Raw genomic sequence first — 15,082 nt, 5'->3', positions numbered from 1 at the left:
TTAGATTTGCAGGAAAGCGTATAAAAAATTTAACCCAAGTAAAGGTGAAATACTATGGAAAAGCACATTTTAAATCTATACAGTACTGTTATGCTATAGTGACAGTGAAATAAAACTGAACGTGACAACTGAATAACTTAGAAAGAAGAAAAGTTCTGATCTATGAAGAAAGATGCATGAAAGGGAAAAAATTATTAGTCTGAGGGGTGAAAAGATGTTTGAGCTAAGCCTCACAGAAGACGGAACTCATTCTGATTTTCCACTAAAGAAAACGAAATTAACTGTACAAATTCAGTAGAAATATCTTCCTTAAATGACTATACATTTTCTTATACTAAGAAAATTAAATATGTCCTTCTGAATACTTATAATCTATAACCAAATGAGATAAAGTATCTGGAAACCCTTTGTAAACTAAAAACTATTAATCACAGAAAATGAATTCTTAAAGTAGGACATGTCTTTCCTACCTTCATACAGAAAGTATTCTACTCAGTATGTTCTATTTTCAAATTTAATTTTCAAATAGAACATGCAAGTTTTATAATTACAAAGTATAACTTCTAAAAGGAATATTTAAAGCTAAATAATAAAGTTTAAATATCATATGGTTTGTTCTTGAAAGGTCTTAGGAGAACTACTTTCTTCCACAAGAAGAAGAAAGAAATACAACCCTTCAGAGAGGAAAACTATGAGATGGTACCTTTAATTCCTGGCATACCATACAACATAATACCTAAGCGTACCTAAGCTTCCTGGTATACCATACAACATAATATCTCCCTCCTATATTTATCAATAATCTTTAGTAAACTTATATTAATTGGCTTCCTTAAGATACCAGAAGGATACTTACTACCAATCAAAACAATTTAATTGTAGAGTTGAACAACTGAAGTTAAGTTTTTAAACAATTAAACTAGGTTTCATAAATAACATTTCTTGGCAAAAGGCTATGTCACCAGAGAACCTGTCTTTCAAAATATAATTTTTACCCTCATGTGTTCTTCACCTACAAAAAAGCAATTCTGATAGAACTAGAGCATTTGCCAAAAATCACGAGCGATGACTTTAGATATAAAGATCCACACTCAATGAAAGTTTGGAGGTTTTCTAAGATTAAGGTATTGAACTCAAGACTATTTTAGGCGGACTCTCAACCACTGTGCCACCAGGGAAGCCCCTCAAGACTATTTTTTAACAGTACCTTGTGATGGTTGAAAAAATATTTCTGTTTCCTTTTTCTCCATATCTTCCTTATGTGGTTTATATCCTCTAATGAAGTCTTCTTGAAACACATGAAGCAACTGTGTATTTGAGCCACACTACAAATATGAAAAAAGTAAAGTTTTATCTTTGAAATTCTGTATCTTCCACCCACTACCTCCCCAAGAACCCTAATATAAAATAGAAAAAAAAAAAACAACTCTCTAACAATTTCTATTCTTTATAGAATGACTAATTAGAGTGGAAAAAGCAAGAGAAAAAAATCATTAGATAAATTACTTCAAAGATGCTATAGTCAACAGCAGAACTGTGAAACTCTAGTAAAAACAAATCAACAGGTTTGCATCTTAAAAAAAAAAACAAACAAACTTAAGTAACCTAGGCCACTCTGAGTTCAAAAATATCAGGTCTCATGACTGGCTGGAGAAGGCCATGCAGACCATATTAAGCACACTACCATAGGTTCTTTTTCTAATTCTACTTGAAAACAGAAAACAAAAAAAACCAGAAAGGTCCTCAAAGTATTTCCAATAAGTCTGTCTAGTGGGAATTATGAAGGATCCTATAACAGCCAGTAGGAATGACACATCTCTGAAGAAATGTATTTACATTTAAGTAACTAAGATTTCTAAAAGAATAGATGAAACATCACAGTCAGCTGATGCTACAAAATCATGTTTGGAACCACACAGAGAAGAAGAGTAAAGATAATCACAAATAGCTACTTAGAATCACAAAAGTGAACTGAAATTCAAGGAAAGGCTAAATCCAAACAAAAGCTTATTACGGAAGTAGGTCAAGACAATTTGATGGCTGCCCCACAGATTTCAAGGAAGGCAAGCAGCTATGATAACCTTGGCACTGAATGTATGGGCTATAATCTTAGAGAATAAAGCAAATCAGCCTCCTTTCATAGTACTGACAGAAGGAAATAAAATGACTATGACATTAGGTTGACCCACAAAATTTTTATGAAAGTTATAAGGTACTTTTATGTCTCTCCATACAGAAACATAAAAAAAATCCCTTCACGTTCATAGCATAAAAGGTCACCTTCCCCAGGGAAGAAGAATAAATGAAAGAAAAGGGAAGGGTGACGCTTTCATGGGTACAGAAATCATACAGCACATGGGAAACATAGAATGATTTATAAGCCTAAGCCATTTAACAGTGCTTGCAGTTTACCAGCCCTGTGATAAAGATAGCCACAAATGGAAAGGGAAAAATCTTCAAAAAGTATGAAGTAAAAAGCAAAATGCTAGGCGAAAGAGGTCTGTAATAATATCCCATGGTACAGAGTAGAGAAGGGGCTACACTGGGGAAATGAATTTAACTCGCAGTTCATTAAAAATTAAGACATTTATGGGTTGAAGCTAATACACTCTTCTCTCATATCCCTACAGAGTGAAAAAAAGGAAATCACAAGTTAAGGGTTTCCTAGGAGGCGTTAGTAATTTGAGTCTGGCAGCCACATTTCTGTTGCCAAGAGCTGATGTGGTCATTTCTCTACATTGGTGGAAATTATTACATTTTCCCTAACAGAATGTGCAAGGCATCATGGAAAAATAATGACATAACACTGTATTTGTTTTTAAATATGGTTGGCTCTTTCTTCATTTCCTTGTTTGAAAATAGTTGGTAACTTCCTCATCAAAGTAACCTTTTTTCATATTTGGAATGAATATATTACTTCTATCCCCTTCAGTCCATAAACATGATCCTGAAGAAACAAATATGAGGGCTATGATGGGATTTACAAACTCCCTGTAGAGGGAAGGGTTCTCCTTCATTTCTAGGTAGGGGCTAGGAAAGAACACTGCCTACACGAAAGACCTGTACTTAGAAAGTAAATGCATACTTTGATCCTACTTCTATCTTCATTTTAATGGATCTCATAAAAATATCTAATACTCAGCCTAACAAAGCAAACACCCTTAAAGCTGATGTCACCATCTACTGAGTTGAAATGAGTAACAATATAAAAAGAAAAACCACAAACCATGCCTCTATGCAGCTGTACTGTATTTTCCTTCATGGCTTCCCTGACTGAATCAAATGACCTTTAAACAGGAAATAAGGCTACAGATACAATTCAACTGGAGAAAAAGAATTCGTAAATCATTGGAGATTTTCACTAAGGAAATCAAGAGAAGTTGGCTATATTTAGTAGCAAACAAGAGAACTATTCTGCAGTGAAATACAGTTGACTCTTGAACGGCACAGGTCCCCTTACGTGGGAAATTTTTTCAATCGTCACTATTACAGTACTACTCAATCTGCAGTTAACTGTATATGCAGATGCAGAACTGAGGATCCAGAAAGCTGACCGTAAGTTACACGTGGATTTTCTATAGTGAGAAGGGTCAGTGCTCCTAACCCCCAAGTTGTTCAAGGTTCAACTGTGTATCTTATGCATATTAAGCACTCTGGGATAAAGTATGTTAGTAACACCAATTCACAAGCATGGTTTTACTTGGTTGGTTATTGCATTGAGCTCAATAATGCAGCCAGGTCGAGCAGTAGACTGTTGGCTCACAATATTAAACACTTCTCCAATAAGTTTCTGTAAAAAAAAAAAAAAAAAAAAAAAAAGTTAATGATCAACAACATATGAATCTACTGTCAATATGACACAGCATCTCGGACATTAAAGGCCCTTCTAAACATTCACTGACTAACAAATGGCAATTCATACATTCAAAGAAATTATTTCAACTTTCTTTACTCATTCTCATTTTAAAAATTAACGAAGGAAAAAAACTATAGTGTTTACATAAACAGTATATAACTTCAAGGCATCTAGTTCTTTGAACATGTCTTCATTTAGCAACCTTAATGCTCCATGAGAGATCTGGCTGAGGATCTAGCCCTATGCCTATGTGTATGGTTTGCAGATCTGCAATGCCATTTAAAAGTACAACCCTGCCAGACTGAAGATAAGGGCAAAGGTTGAGAAGTGGGACTCTGTGTCTTGGGATGAGGATGTGTAAACTAAGAGGAAGCCTAACTTTGAATCCCAAAACCCCAAAACCTTTCTGCTGAAAAAAGCAGTTTTCCTTCTCCCTCCTTCCAAGCAGCCTTCTCTAGCATAAAAACTGAGATGCTGGGTTTCCCTTGTGGCGCAGTGGTTGAGAGTCTGCCTGCCGATGCAGGGGACACGGGTTCGTGCCCCGGTCCGGGAAGATCCCACATGCCGCGGAGTGGCTGGGTCCGTGAGCCATGGCTGCTGAGCCTGCGCATCCGGAGCCTGTGCTCCGCAACGGGAGAGGCCACAACAGTGAGAGGCCCGCGTACCGCAAAAAAAAAACAAAAAACTGAGATGCCCATTCTCCTCAGCACCACCTCCACTATTTACTACCTTCAGGCCACTAAGAGGAATAAGATCCCAGCTTGGCCTAGGAGTCTAAGTACAAGGCTGGCTATGGGAGACCAGCATATACACCAGAGTTGTAGGATCTTTCCAATTTGTATCAGCAGAATTCCAGAGTGCACGAATGGGAACAGATTATAGGGTTATTAGACAAAGGAGGACAAAATATGTGCTTGGGTAGGGCTGAATTTATTGTTATGGGTATATTCACCCAAGATTAAGGATTTAAAATGTTAGCTGAGACACCTGGAAGTGGTGCCCATGGGCTGCTGGGTTTGTCCACTTGAAATCTGGACTCAACTGTAGCCTACAGTTGGTGAGATTAAAACACCGGAATTTCTCTAGCACATCATGAATCTTAGCTACTTAAAGTGTGGTCACTAGACCAGCAGCAACAGCTTTTCATAAATGCAGACTCTCAGACCCCAAAGCTAATACATCTGCATTTTAACAAGCTCTCCAGATGATTCACGTGCAACCCCAACAGACTCCCTGCTGTCTCCATGCGTCCAGTACCCATCAACTACTCACCATCCTGCAGATTAACCACTTTACCTCCCTGTCCAAAAATCTCTAGTGCCCCTAAATCCACAGAGTAAAATTCAAAATTCAAGATGTTTCTCATGGAATTCAAAAAAAAAAAAGTTAGTCTCGACTCAGATCTACTAAAAATCTCATTTGAGGAAGAGCACAGCATGTGTCAACTTCTTGCTATACTCAGTGTTAGTAGAGGAAGTAACTAGGAAAACTGCTGCTCTGACTTAAAAGGAAAAAAATGAGAATAATGGAAACCTGACAGAAAGTCATCATGTTATCTTAAGAGTTTAAGGTCAACAATAAGGGTAAGGCTCTGTAGTCTGTATTTTAGAAAGGCAAAAATCTCAGAATTAGGCAAGAATCTCAAAAATTTCAGCATGAGGCTCTGAAAGTCAAAATGGCTCAAGGAGTCTGGAGGCTTAAGAGACTTTGAAGGTTTCTGACTATGCAACTGCAGATATGAGGGAAAAAAAACTTGCTCAGTTTAGTGAGTTGAATAGTATCTCCTCAAAAACTCAGGTCCACTCAGAATCTCGGAATGTAACCTTATTTGGAAATGGGATGTTTGCAAATACAATCTGTTTAAGGTAAGGTCACACCGGATCAGGGAGATAAATCAAATGTCTGGTGTCCATATAAGAAGAGGAGAGGACACTCAGAGAAAATAAAGCTGCATGAAAACAGAGACTACAGTGCTACAGCTTCAAGTCTAGGAGCACCAAGTATTGCCAGGAGCCACCAGAAGCTAGAAGAGGCAAGAAAGCTTCTTCCCCTAGAGCCTTCAGGAAGAACACGGACCTGCTAACACCTTGACTTCAGACTAAATGTACTGCAAATATAAATATATTTGCATACTAAATATATGCAAACAGCAGAACTGCAGAACATGTGAAACAAAAGCTCATAGAACTGAAAGGAGAAATGGACAAATTCACAATTACAGTTGGAGACTTCAACACCCTTCTCACAACAGCTGATAGAGAGCTACGCAAAAAATTAGCAAAGGGGCTTTCCTGGTGGCGCAGTGGTTAGGAATCCACCTGCTGATGCAGGGGACACGGGTTCAAGCCCAGGTCCGGGAAGATCCCACATGCCGTGCAGCAACTAAGCCCACGTGCCACAACTACTGAAGCATGCACACCTAGAGCCCATGCTCCACAACAAGAGAAGCCACTGCAATGAGAAGCCCGTGCACCAAAACGAGCCCCTGCTCGTTGCAACTAGAGAAAGCCCGCATGCAGCAACGAAGACCCAACACAGCCAAAAGTAAAATAAATTTTAAAAAAAACTTAGCAAAGAACTAGAAGAACTCAACAACACCATCAATCAAAACAGAATCAGACACTGACAGAACACCCAATCCAACAATAGCAGAATATATACTTTTCAAGTGCCATGGAATGTATACTAAGATACACCATGTTCTGAGCCATAAAACAAACCTCAGTACATGTAAAAGGATTAAAATCATAAGAGTGTGTTCTCCTACCACAATGGGATCAAACTAGAAGTCAGTAACAGGATAACAGGAAAATCTCTAAACACTTGAAACTAAATAGCGTACTTCTAAATAATCCATGGAATAGGAATTCTCAAGGAAAATCATAGTGAACTGAATGAAAATAAAAATCCTACTTATGGGGCTTCCCTGGTGGCGCAGTGGTTGAGAATCTGCCTGCCAATGTAGGGGACACGGGTTCGAGCCCTGGTCTGGGAAGATCCCACATGCCCTGGAGCAACTAAGCCCGTGAGCCACAACTACTGAGCCTGCGCTCTGGAGCCTGCGCTCTGGAGCCTGTGCTCCGCAATGGGAGAGGCCATGACAGTGAGAGGCCCGCACACCCCGATGAAGAGTGGCCCCAGCCCTCCGCAACTGGAGAAAGCCCTCTCACAGAAACGAAGACCCAACACAGCCAAAAATAAAATAAAAAAATTAAAAAAAAAAAAAAAAATCCTACTTATAATGCTTCTCAGGACTGAGACAAAAACTTATAGCACTAAATGCATACATTACAAAATAAGAACAGGGGAGACCCTCAAGATGGCAGAGGACTAAGACGTGGAGATCATCTTTCTCCCCACAAATACATCAGAAATACATCTACATGTGTAACTGCTCCTACAAAACACCTACTGAACGCTGGCAGAAGACCTCAGACTTCCCAAAAGGCAAGAAACTCTGCACGTATGTGAGTAAGGCAAAAGAAAAAAGAAAAAACAGAGACAAAAGAATACGGTTGGGACCTGCACCTCTGGGAGAGAGCAGTGAAGGAGGAAAAGTTTCCACACACAAGGAAGCCCCTTCACTGGTAGAGACTGGCAGGTAGGGGATGGGAGCTGAGGCTCAGATTTCGGAGGTCAGATCCCAGGGAGAGGACTGGGGTTGGCTGCATGAACACAGCCTGAAGGGGGCTAGTGCGCCACGGCTAGCCGGGAAGGAGTACGGGGAAAAGTCTGGAACTGCCTAAGAGGCAAGGGACCACTGTTTCGGTGTGCACGAGGAGAGGGGATTCAGAGCACCGCCTAGATGAAGTCCAGAGACGGGCGCAAGCCATGCCTATCAGCACGGACACCAGAGACGGGCATGAAACGCTAAGGCTGCTTCTGCAGCCACTGAGAAGCCTGTGTGCAAGCACAGGTCACTATCCACACCTCCCCTCCCAGAAGCCTGTGCAGCCCGCCACTGCCAGGGTCCCATGATCCAGAGGCAACTTCCCCGGGAGAACACATGGTGCACCTCAGGCTGTTGCAACGTCACACCAGCCTGTGCCACTGCAGGCTGGCCCCGCATTCCGTACCCCTCCCTGCCCCTGGTATGAGTGAGCGAGAGCCCCCTAATCAGCTGCTCCTTTAACCCCATCCTGTCTGAGCGAAGAACAGATGCCCTCAGGTGACCTACATGCATAGGCGGGGCCAAATCCAAAGTTGAACCCCAGGAGCTGCGCGAACAAAGAAGAGAAAGGGAAATCTCGCCCAGCAGCCTCAGGAGCAGCAGATGAAATCTCCACAATCAACTTGATGTACCCTGCATCTGTGGAATACCGAAGTAGACAACAAATCATCCCAAAATTGAGGTGGTGAACTTTGGGAGCAACTGTAGACTTGGGGTTTGCTTTCTGCATCTAATTTCTTTCTGGTTTTATCTTTACATTAGTTTACTATTTAGAGTTTATACTTTATACTATTTAGAGTTTTTGGTAGACTTGTTTATTGATTTGGTTGCTCTCTTCCTTTTTTTTAAATATATATATATATTTTTTCCTTTTTCCCTTTTTGGAGTGTGCATGTATATATTTCTTTGTGTGATTTCTGCCTGTATACCTTTGTTTTTACCATTTATCCTAGGGTTCTGTCTGTCCGTTTTCTTTGTTGTGTTCTTTTTGTTTGTTTGTTTTATTAGTATAGTTTTTAGCGCTTGCTATCATTGGTGGATTTGTATTTTGGTTTGGTTGCTCTCTTTCTTTTCTTTATTACTTTTTAATGTTTTTCATTTTTAATAATTAAAAAAATTTTTTATTTTAATAACTTTATTTTTTCTTTCTTTCCTTTTTTCTCCCTTTTCTTCCAGCCGTGTGGCTGACAGGGTCTTGGTGCTCCGGCCAGAGGTCAGACCTGAGCCTGTGAAGTGGGAAAGCTGAGTTCAGGACATTGGTCCACCATAGACCTCCAAGCTCCATGTAATATCAGATGGCAAAAGCTCTCCCAGGGATCTCCATCTCAACGCTAAAACCCAGCTCCACTCAATAACCAGCAAGCTACAGTGCTGGACACCCTATGCCAAACAACTAGGAAGACAGGAAGACAACACCACCCATTAGCAGAGAGGCTGTCTAAAATCATAATAAGGTCACATACACACCAAAACACACCACCAGACGCGGTCCTGCCCACCAGAAAGACAAGATACAGCCTCATCCACCAGAACACAGATACCAGTCCCCACCACCAGGAAGCCTACACAACCCACTGAACCAACCCTAGCCACTGGGGACAGACACCAAAAACAATGGGAACTATGAACATGCAGCCTGCGAAAAGGAGACCCCAAACACAGTAAGTTAAGCAAAATGAGAAGACAGAGAAACACACAACAGATGAAGGAGCAAGGTAAACACCCACCAGACCAAAGAAATGAAGAGGAAATAGGCAGTCTACCTGAAAAAGAATTCAGAGTAATGATAGTAAAGATGATCCCAAATCTTGGAAATAGAATGGAGAAAATACAAGAAACGTTTAACAAGGAACTAGAAGAACCAAAGAGCAAACAAACAATGATGAACAACACAATAAATGAAATTAAATATTCTCTAGAAGGAATCAATAGCAGAATAACTGAGGCAGAAGAACAGATAAGTTACCTGGAAGATAAAATAATGGAAATAACTACTGCAGAGCAGAATAAAGAAAAATGAATGAAAAGAATGGAGGACAGTCTCAGAGACCTCTGGGACAACATTAAACGCACCAACATTCAAATTATAGGAGTCCCAGAAGAAGAAGAGAAAAAGAAAGGGACTGAGAAAATATTTGAAGAGATTATAGTTGAAAACTTCCCTAATATGGGAAAGGAAATAGTTAATCAAGTCCAGGAAGCACAGAGAGTCTCATACAGCATAAATCCAAGAAGAAAGACACATATTAATCAAAGTATCAAATATTAAATACAAAGAAAAAATATTATAAGTAGCAAGGGAAAAACAACAAATAACATACAAGGGAATCCCCATAAGGTTAACAGCTGATCTTTCAACAGAAACTCTGCAAGCCAGAAGGGAGTGGCAGGACATATTTAAAGTGATGAAAGGGAAAAACCTACAACCAAGATTACCCTACCCAGCAAGGATCTAATCAGATTCAACAGAGAAATTAAAACCTTTACATACAAGCAAAAGCTAAGAGAAGTCAGCACCACCAAACCAGCTTTACAACAAATGCCAAAGGAACTTCTCGAAGCAGGAAACACAAGGAAAAGACCTACAATAACAAACCCAAAACAATTAAGAAAATGGTAATAGGAACATACATATCAATAAGCACCTTAAATGTAAACGGATTAAATGCTTCAACCAAAGACATAGACTAGCTGAATGGATACCAAAAAGACCCATATATATGCTGTTTACAAGAGACCCACGTCACACCTAGGGACACATACAGACTGAAAATGAGGGGATGAAAAAAGATATTCCATGCAAGTGGAAATCAAAAGAAAGCTGGAGCAGCAATTCTCATATCAGACAAAACAGACTTTAAAATAAAGATTATTACAAGAGACACAGAAGGACACTACATAATGATCAATGGATCAATCCAAGAAGATATAACAATCTTAAGTATTTATGCATCCAACATAGGAGCACTTCAATACATAAGGCAAATGCTATCAGCCATAAAAGGGGAAATCAACAGTAACACAATCATAGTAGGGGACTTTCACACCCCACTGTCACCAACGGACATATCATCCAAAATGAAAATAAATAAGGAAACACCAGCTTTAAATGATACTTTAAACACATTAATTAAACAATTAATTTGTAAATATCAAATTAATTTATATTTACAGGACATTCCATCCAAAAACAACAGAATACACTTTCTTCTCAAGGGCTCATGGAACATTCTCCAGGATAGATCATATCCTGGGTCACAAACCAAGCCTCAGTAAATTTAAGAAAACTGAAATCATATCAAGTATCTTTTCTGACCACAGTGTTATGAGACTAGATATCAATTACAGGAGAAAAATCTGTAAAAAATACAAACACATGGAGACTAAACAATACACTACTTAATAACCAAGAGACCAGTGAGGAAATCAAAAAATTCCTAGAAACAAATGACAATGAAAACTCGAAGACCCAAAACCTACGGGATGCGGCAAAAGCCGTTCTAAGAGGGAAGTTTATAGCAATACAATCCTAGCTCAAGAAACATCTAAGAAAACAACCTAATCTTACACCTAAAGCAATTAGAGAAAGAACAAAAAAAAAAACCCAAACTTAGCAGTTCCTGGACTTCAGACTATAGTACAAAGCTACAGTAATCAAGACAGTATGGTACTGGCACAAAAACAGAAACATACATCAATGGAACAAGATAGAAAGCCCAGAGATAAACCTACGCACATATGGTCACCTTATGATAAAAGAGGCAAGGATATACAATGGAGAAAAGACAGCCTGTTCCAAAAGTGGTGCTGGGAAAACTGGACAGCTACATGTAAAAGAATGAAATTAGAACACTCCCTAACACCACACACAAAAGTAAACTCAAAGTGGATTAAAGACCTAAATATAAGACCAGACACTATAAAACTCTTAGAGGAAAACATAGACAGAACACTCTGACATAAATCACAGCAAGATCCTTTTTCACCCACCTCCTATGGAAATGGAAAAAAAACAAGAATAAACAAATGGGATCTAATGAAACTTTAAACCTTTTGTACAGCAAAGGAAAACATAAACAAGACGAAAAGACAACACTCAGAATGGGAGAAAATATTTGCAAACAAAGCAACTGACAAAGGATTAATCTCCAAAATTTACAAGCAGCTCATGCAGCTCAATATCAAAACAACAAACAACCCAATCCAAAAATGGGCAGAAGACCTAAACAGACATTTCTCCAAAGAAGATATACAGATTACCAACAAACACATGAAAGGATGCTCAACGTCACTAATCATTAGAGAAATGCAAATCAAAACTACAATGAGATATCATCTCACACCGGTCCGAATGGCCATCATTAAAAAATCTACTAACAATAAATGCTGCAGGGAGTGTAGAGAAAAGAGAACTCTCTTGCATTGTTGGTGGGAATGTAAAGTGGTACAGCCACTATGGAGAATAGTATGGAGGTTCCTTTAAAAACTACAAATAGAACTACCATATGACCCAGCAATCCCACTACTGGGCATATACCCTGAGAAAACCAGACTTCAAAAAGAGTCATGTACCACAATGTTCATTGCAGCTCTATTTACAATAGCCAGGACATGGAAGTAACCTAAGTGTCCATCGACAGATGAATGGATAAAGAAGATGTAGCACATATATACAATGGAATATTACTCAGCCATAAAAAGAAATGAAATTGAGTTATTTGTAGTGAGTGGATGGACCCAGAGTCTCTCATACAGAGTGAAGTCAGTCAGAAAGAGAAAAACAAATACCATACGCTAATACAAAGATATGGAATCTAAAAAAAAAAAAGTGGTTCTAATGAACCTAGGGACAGGACAGGAATAAAGACACAGACGTAGAGAATAGATTTGAGGACATGGCTAGGTGGAATGGTAAGCTGGGACAAAGCGATAGAGTGGCATGTACATATATACACTACCAAATGTAAAATAGACAGGTAGTGGGAAGAAGCCACATAGCACAGGGAGATCAGCTCGGGGCTCTGTGTCCACCTAGAGGGGTGGGATAGGGAGGCTGGGAGGGAGGGAGATGCAAGAGGGAAGAGATATGGGAACATATGTATATGTATAACTGATTCACTCTGTTATAAAGCAGAAACTAACACACCATTGTAAAGCAATTATACTCCAGTAAAGATGTTAAAAAAATAATAATGTAAAATATTCACTACATGTTGAAATTCTGTTTTGGATATACTGGATTAATGAAAACATGCTAAAAAATTAATATCATCAGTTTCTTTTCACTTTTAAATGGTTGCTAGAAAACTTTTAAGTTACATGTATGGCTCACATTATATTTCTATTGTACACTGCTGTTCTAGAAGCATCAAGAGAAAGAGCGAGAGAGGGAGGGGTTACTAATAAAAGAATAAGAGTATTATAAAAAAAAAAAAAAAAAGAGTATTATAGGTATAAGATCTCTTACCAAAACACTGGAGGACAGAAATAACAGTCTCTAAATTTCTGAGGGCAAAAAAAGATCTTAAATCTAGAATTTAATATCCAGCCAAACTTATCAATTAAATATGAAGGGAAAGGGACTTCCCTCGTGGTCCAGCAGTTAAGACTCTGTGCTCCCCAATGCAGGGAGCCCAGGTTCGATCCCTGCTCAGGGAACTAGATCCCACATGCTGCAACTAAGAGCCTGTATGCCGCAAATAATACCCGGGGCAGCCAAATAAATATTTTAAAAAATAAATATGAAGGTAAAATAAACACTTTTCCAGCCATGTTGGATTCAGACTGATTTCAGAATCCTTATCTACCAGGCAACCTTTCTTTTTAAAAAATTTACAGTATTTGAGGATGTAATCTATCGACAGTACAGGAGAGAGAAAAGCAGCTCATGGTCCAGGAAACAGTGGTGGAATTCCAGGTGTGAAACGGAGAGGATGACACATCTGCAGCATCCCAAAAAACACAGCTCAAATTAAAACACCAGATCAAAAGACCCTAAAAGGAATTCCTCCAAGAAGAGAAAGAGGAAGATTTAACAGGCAGGACAATTAAGAAGCTGGGAGCTCTTAGCCCAGTGGGGAAGAAGACTTAGGTTTTTTTTTTTCCTCTCAACAAGAAAAAAGAAGCCCAAGAAATTAGAAATGCCAAGAAAACAACTGAAAAGTTAGAGAAAAAAGTTTTGATTCAAATACAAGACGAGCAAAACTGTGGCCTGATCACTTGATGGAATATAATAGAGGTCATTTGACTTTAACCCTTTGGACATTCTCCGTTGAGAGAATCTGTGACAAATCAGTGACAAATAGTTGAAATGATCACATTTACATAATTGTAATTAGATGGTTACTAGTTTCAATTTTTAAAATCAAACCATAAGACCTAATTTTAGTTATAGAATAGAACATGCATGTCATAAAAGACATTGTAAAGGTAACGCTCCAGCTGGCAGAAGTCAAGTTGAGAGCAGGAGGAGGGAAGGGTGAGTGCAGGGGTGCAACTTTCTTCGTTTTACTTTGGGATGATACAAGAGATATTGTGTAAAGAAGATGGAACGAAAATACAGGATTATGTATACATCACTTAAAAGTATAAAGGCAGCTAATAGAGAAACCACACACACTAATACAACTAGCAAAACTCAGTGGAGAGAGAGAGGCAAGTGGAATGTGAGCTGAATTTCCTGTCTATCAAAGAAGATGGGAATGACTTGATTTCTACTGCTGGTAAATTAAGAAACTGAAATCTAAGCATATCATTTAGAATTATGGTGGTAACTTATCAAAAGAATTAAAAACAAAAGGTTTAAAGGGGTTTCCAATAAAGTGTGGGACTTGGGTAGGGGAGGTGACACAGAGTTTTTATTTAATAACAGTATGCTGTTTGAATTTTGAAACTGTGTACACATTTAAAAATGTTTTTGAAACTACATTTATAAAAAATTGATGTTAATAGGTATAAAGAAAGCCTCAATTAAAGAGTAATTCTTCCTTAAAAAAAAAAGAAAATAAGAACAGTTTCAAATCAAGAATCTAAGCTCCACCTGCTATATAAAATAAATAAATAAATAAAAGAAAAGGAAAAAAAAAGAATCTAAGCTCCTAGGATGTCTCTGGCAGTCCAGTGGTTAAGACTCCATGCTTCCACCACAGGGGGCACGGGTTCAATCCCTGGTCCAGGAACTAAGATACCACATGCTGCACGGCTTGGCAAAAAAAAAAAAAAAACCCAGAACCTAAGCTCCTATCTCAAGAAACCTAGTAAACGAAAACCAAAATAAATCAAGCGTAAGGAAGAAAATAATAAAGATAGGGCAGATACTAATGAAAATTAAAACAAAACCAAAGCGTTCAGTGAAACAAATAGCTGGTTCTTTAAAAACATCAATAAATTAACAAACTTCCAGCTGAAAAGAAAAAAAGAGGGAAGATGCTAATAACCATATTGTTAGCATGTGCCCCTGATGTAACACAAGAAGCATACTTCACACACCTGAGGTATTTTTCCCCAAAACTCATAACTCCAGTCTAACCATGAGAAAAATAGCAGACAAACCCAAG

General features: G+C 38.6%; 1 protein-coding gene across 1 annotated transcript in view; it reads right to left on the bottom strand.

Moving 5' to 3' along the window:
- Positions 1-15,082, bottom strand: part of DMXL2 (Dmx like 2) — a 153,023-nt gene that overhangs the window by 64,007 nt on the left and 73,934 nt on the right. The window contains exons 14-15 of the mRNA XM_024761857.1: positions 3,701-3,790; positions 1,208-1,325 (exon numbers count right to left, since the gene is read on the bottom strand). Coding sequence (XP_024617625.1) covers positions 1,208-1,325; positions 3,701-3,790 — 208 coding nt within the window. The remainder of the gene's footprint in view (positions 1-1,207; positions 1,326-3,700; positions 3,791-15,082) is intronic.

Source organism: Neophocaena asiaeorientalis, unplaced genomic scaffold (assembly GCF_003031525.2).
Source record: "Neophocaena asiaeorientalis asiaeorientalis breed wild unplaced genomic scaffold, Neophocaena_asiaeorientalis_V1.1 scaffold506, whole genome shotgun sequence".
Classification (NCBI taxonomy): domain Eukaryota; kingdom Metazoa; phylum Chordata; class Mammalia; order Artiodactyla; family Phocoenidae; genus Neophocaena; species Neophocaena asiaeorientalis.
The sequence above is the reverse complement of the archived record's forward strand: the minus strand, read 5'-3'. Positions and strand labels throughout refer to the sequence as shown.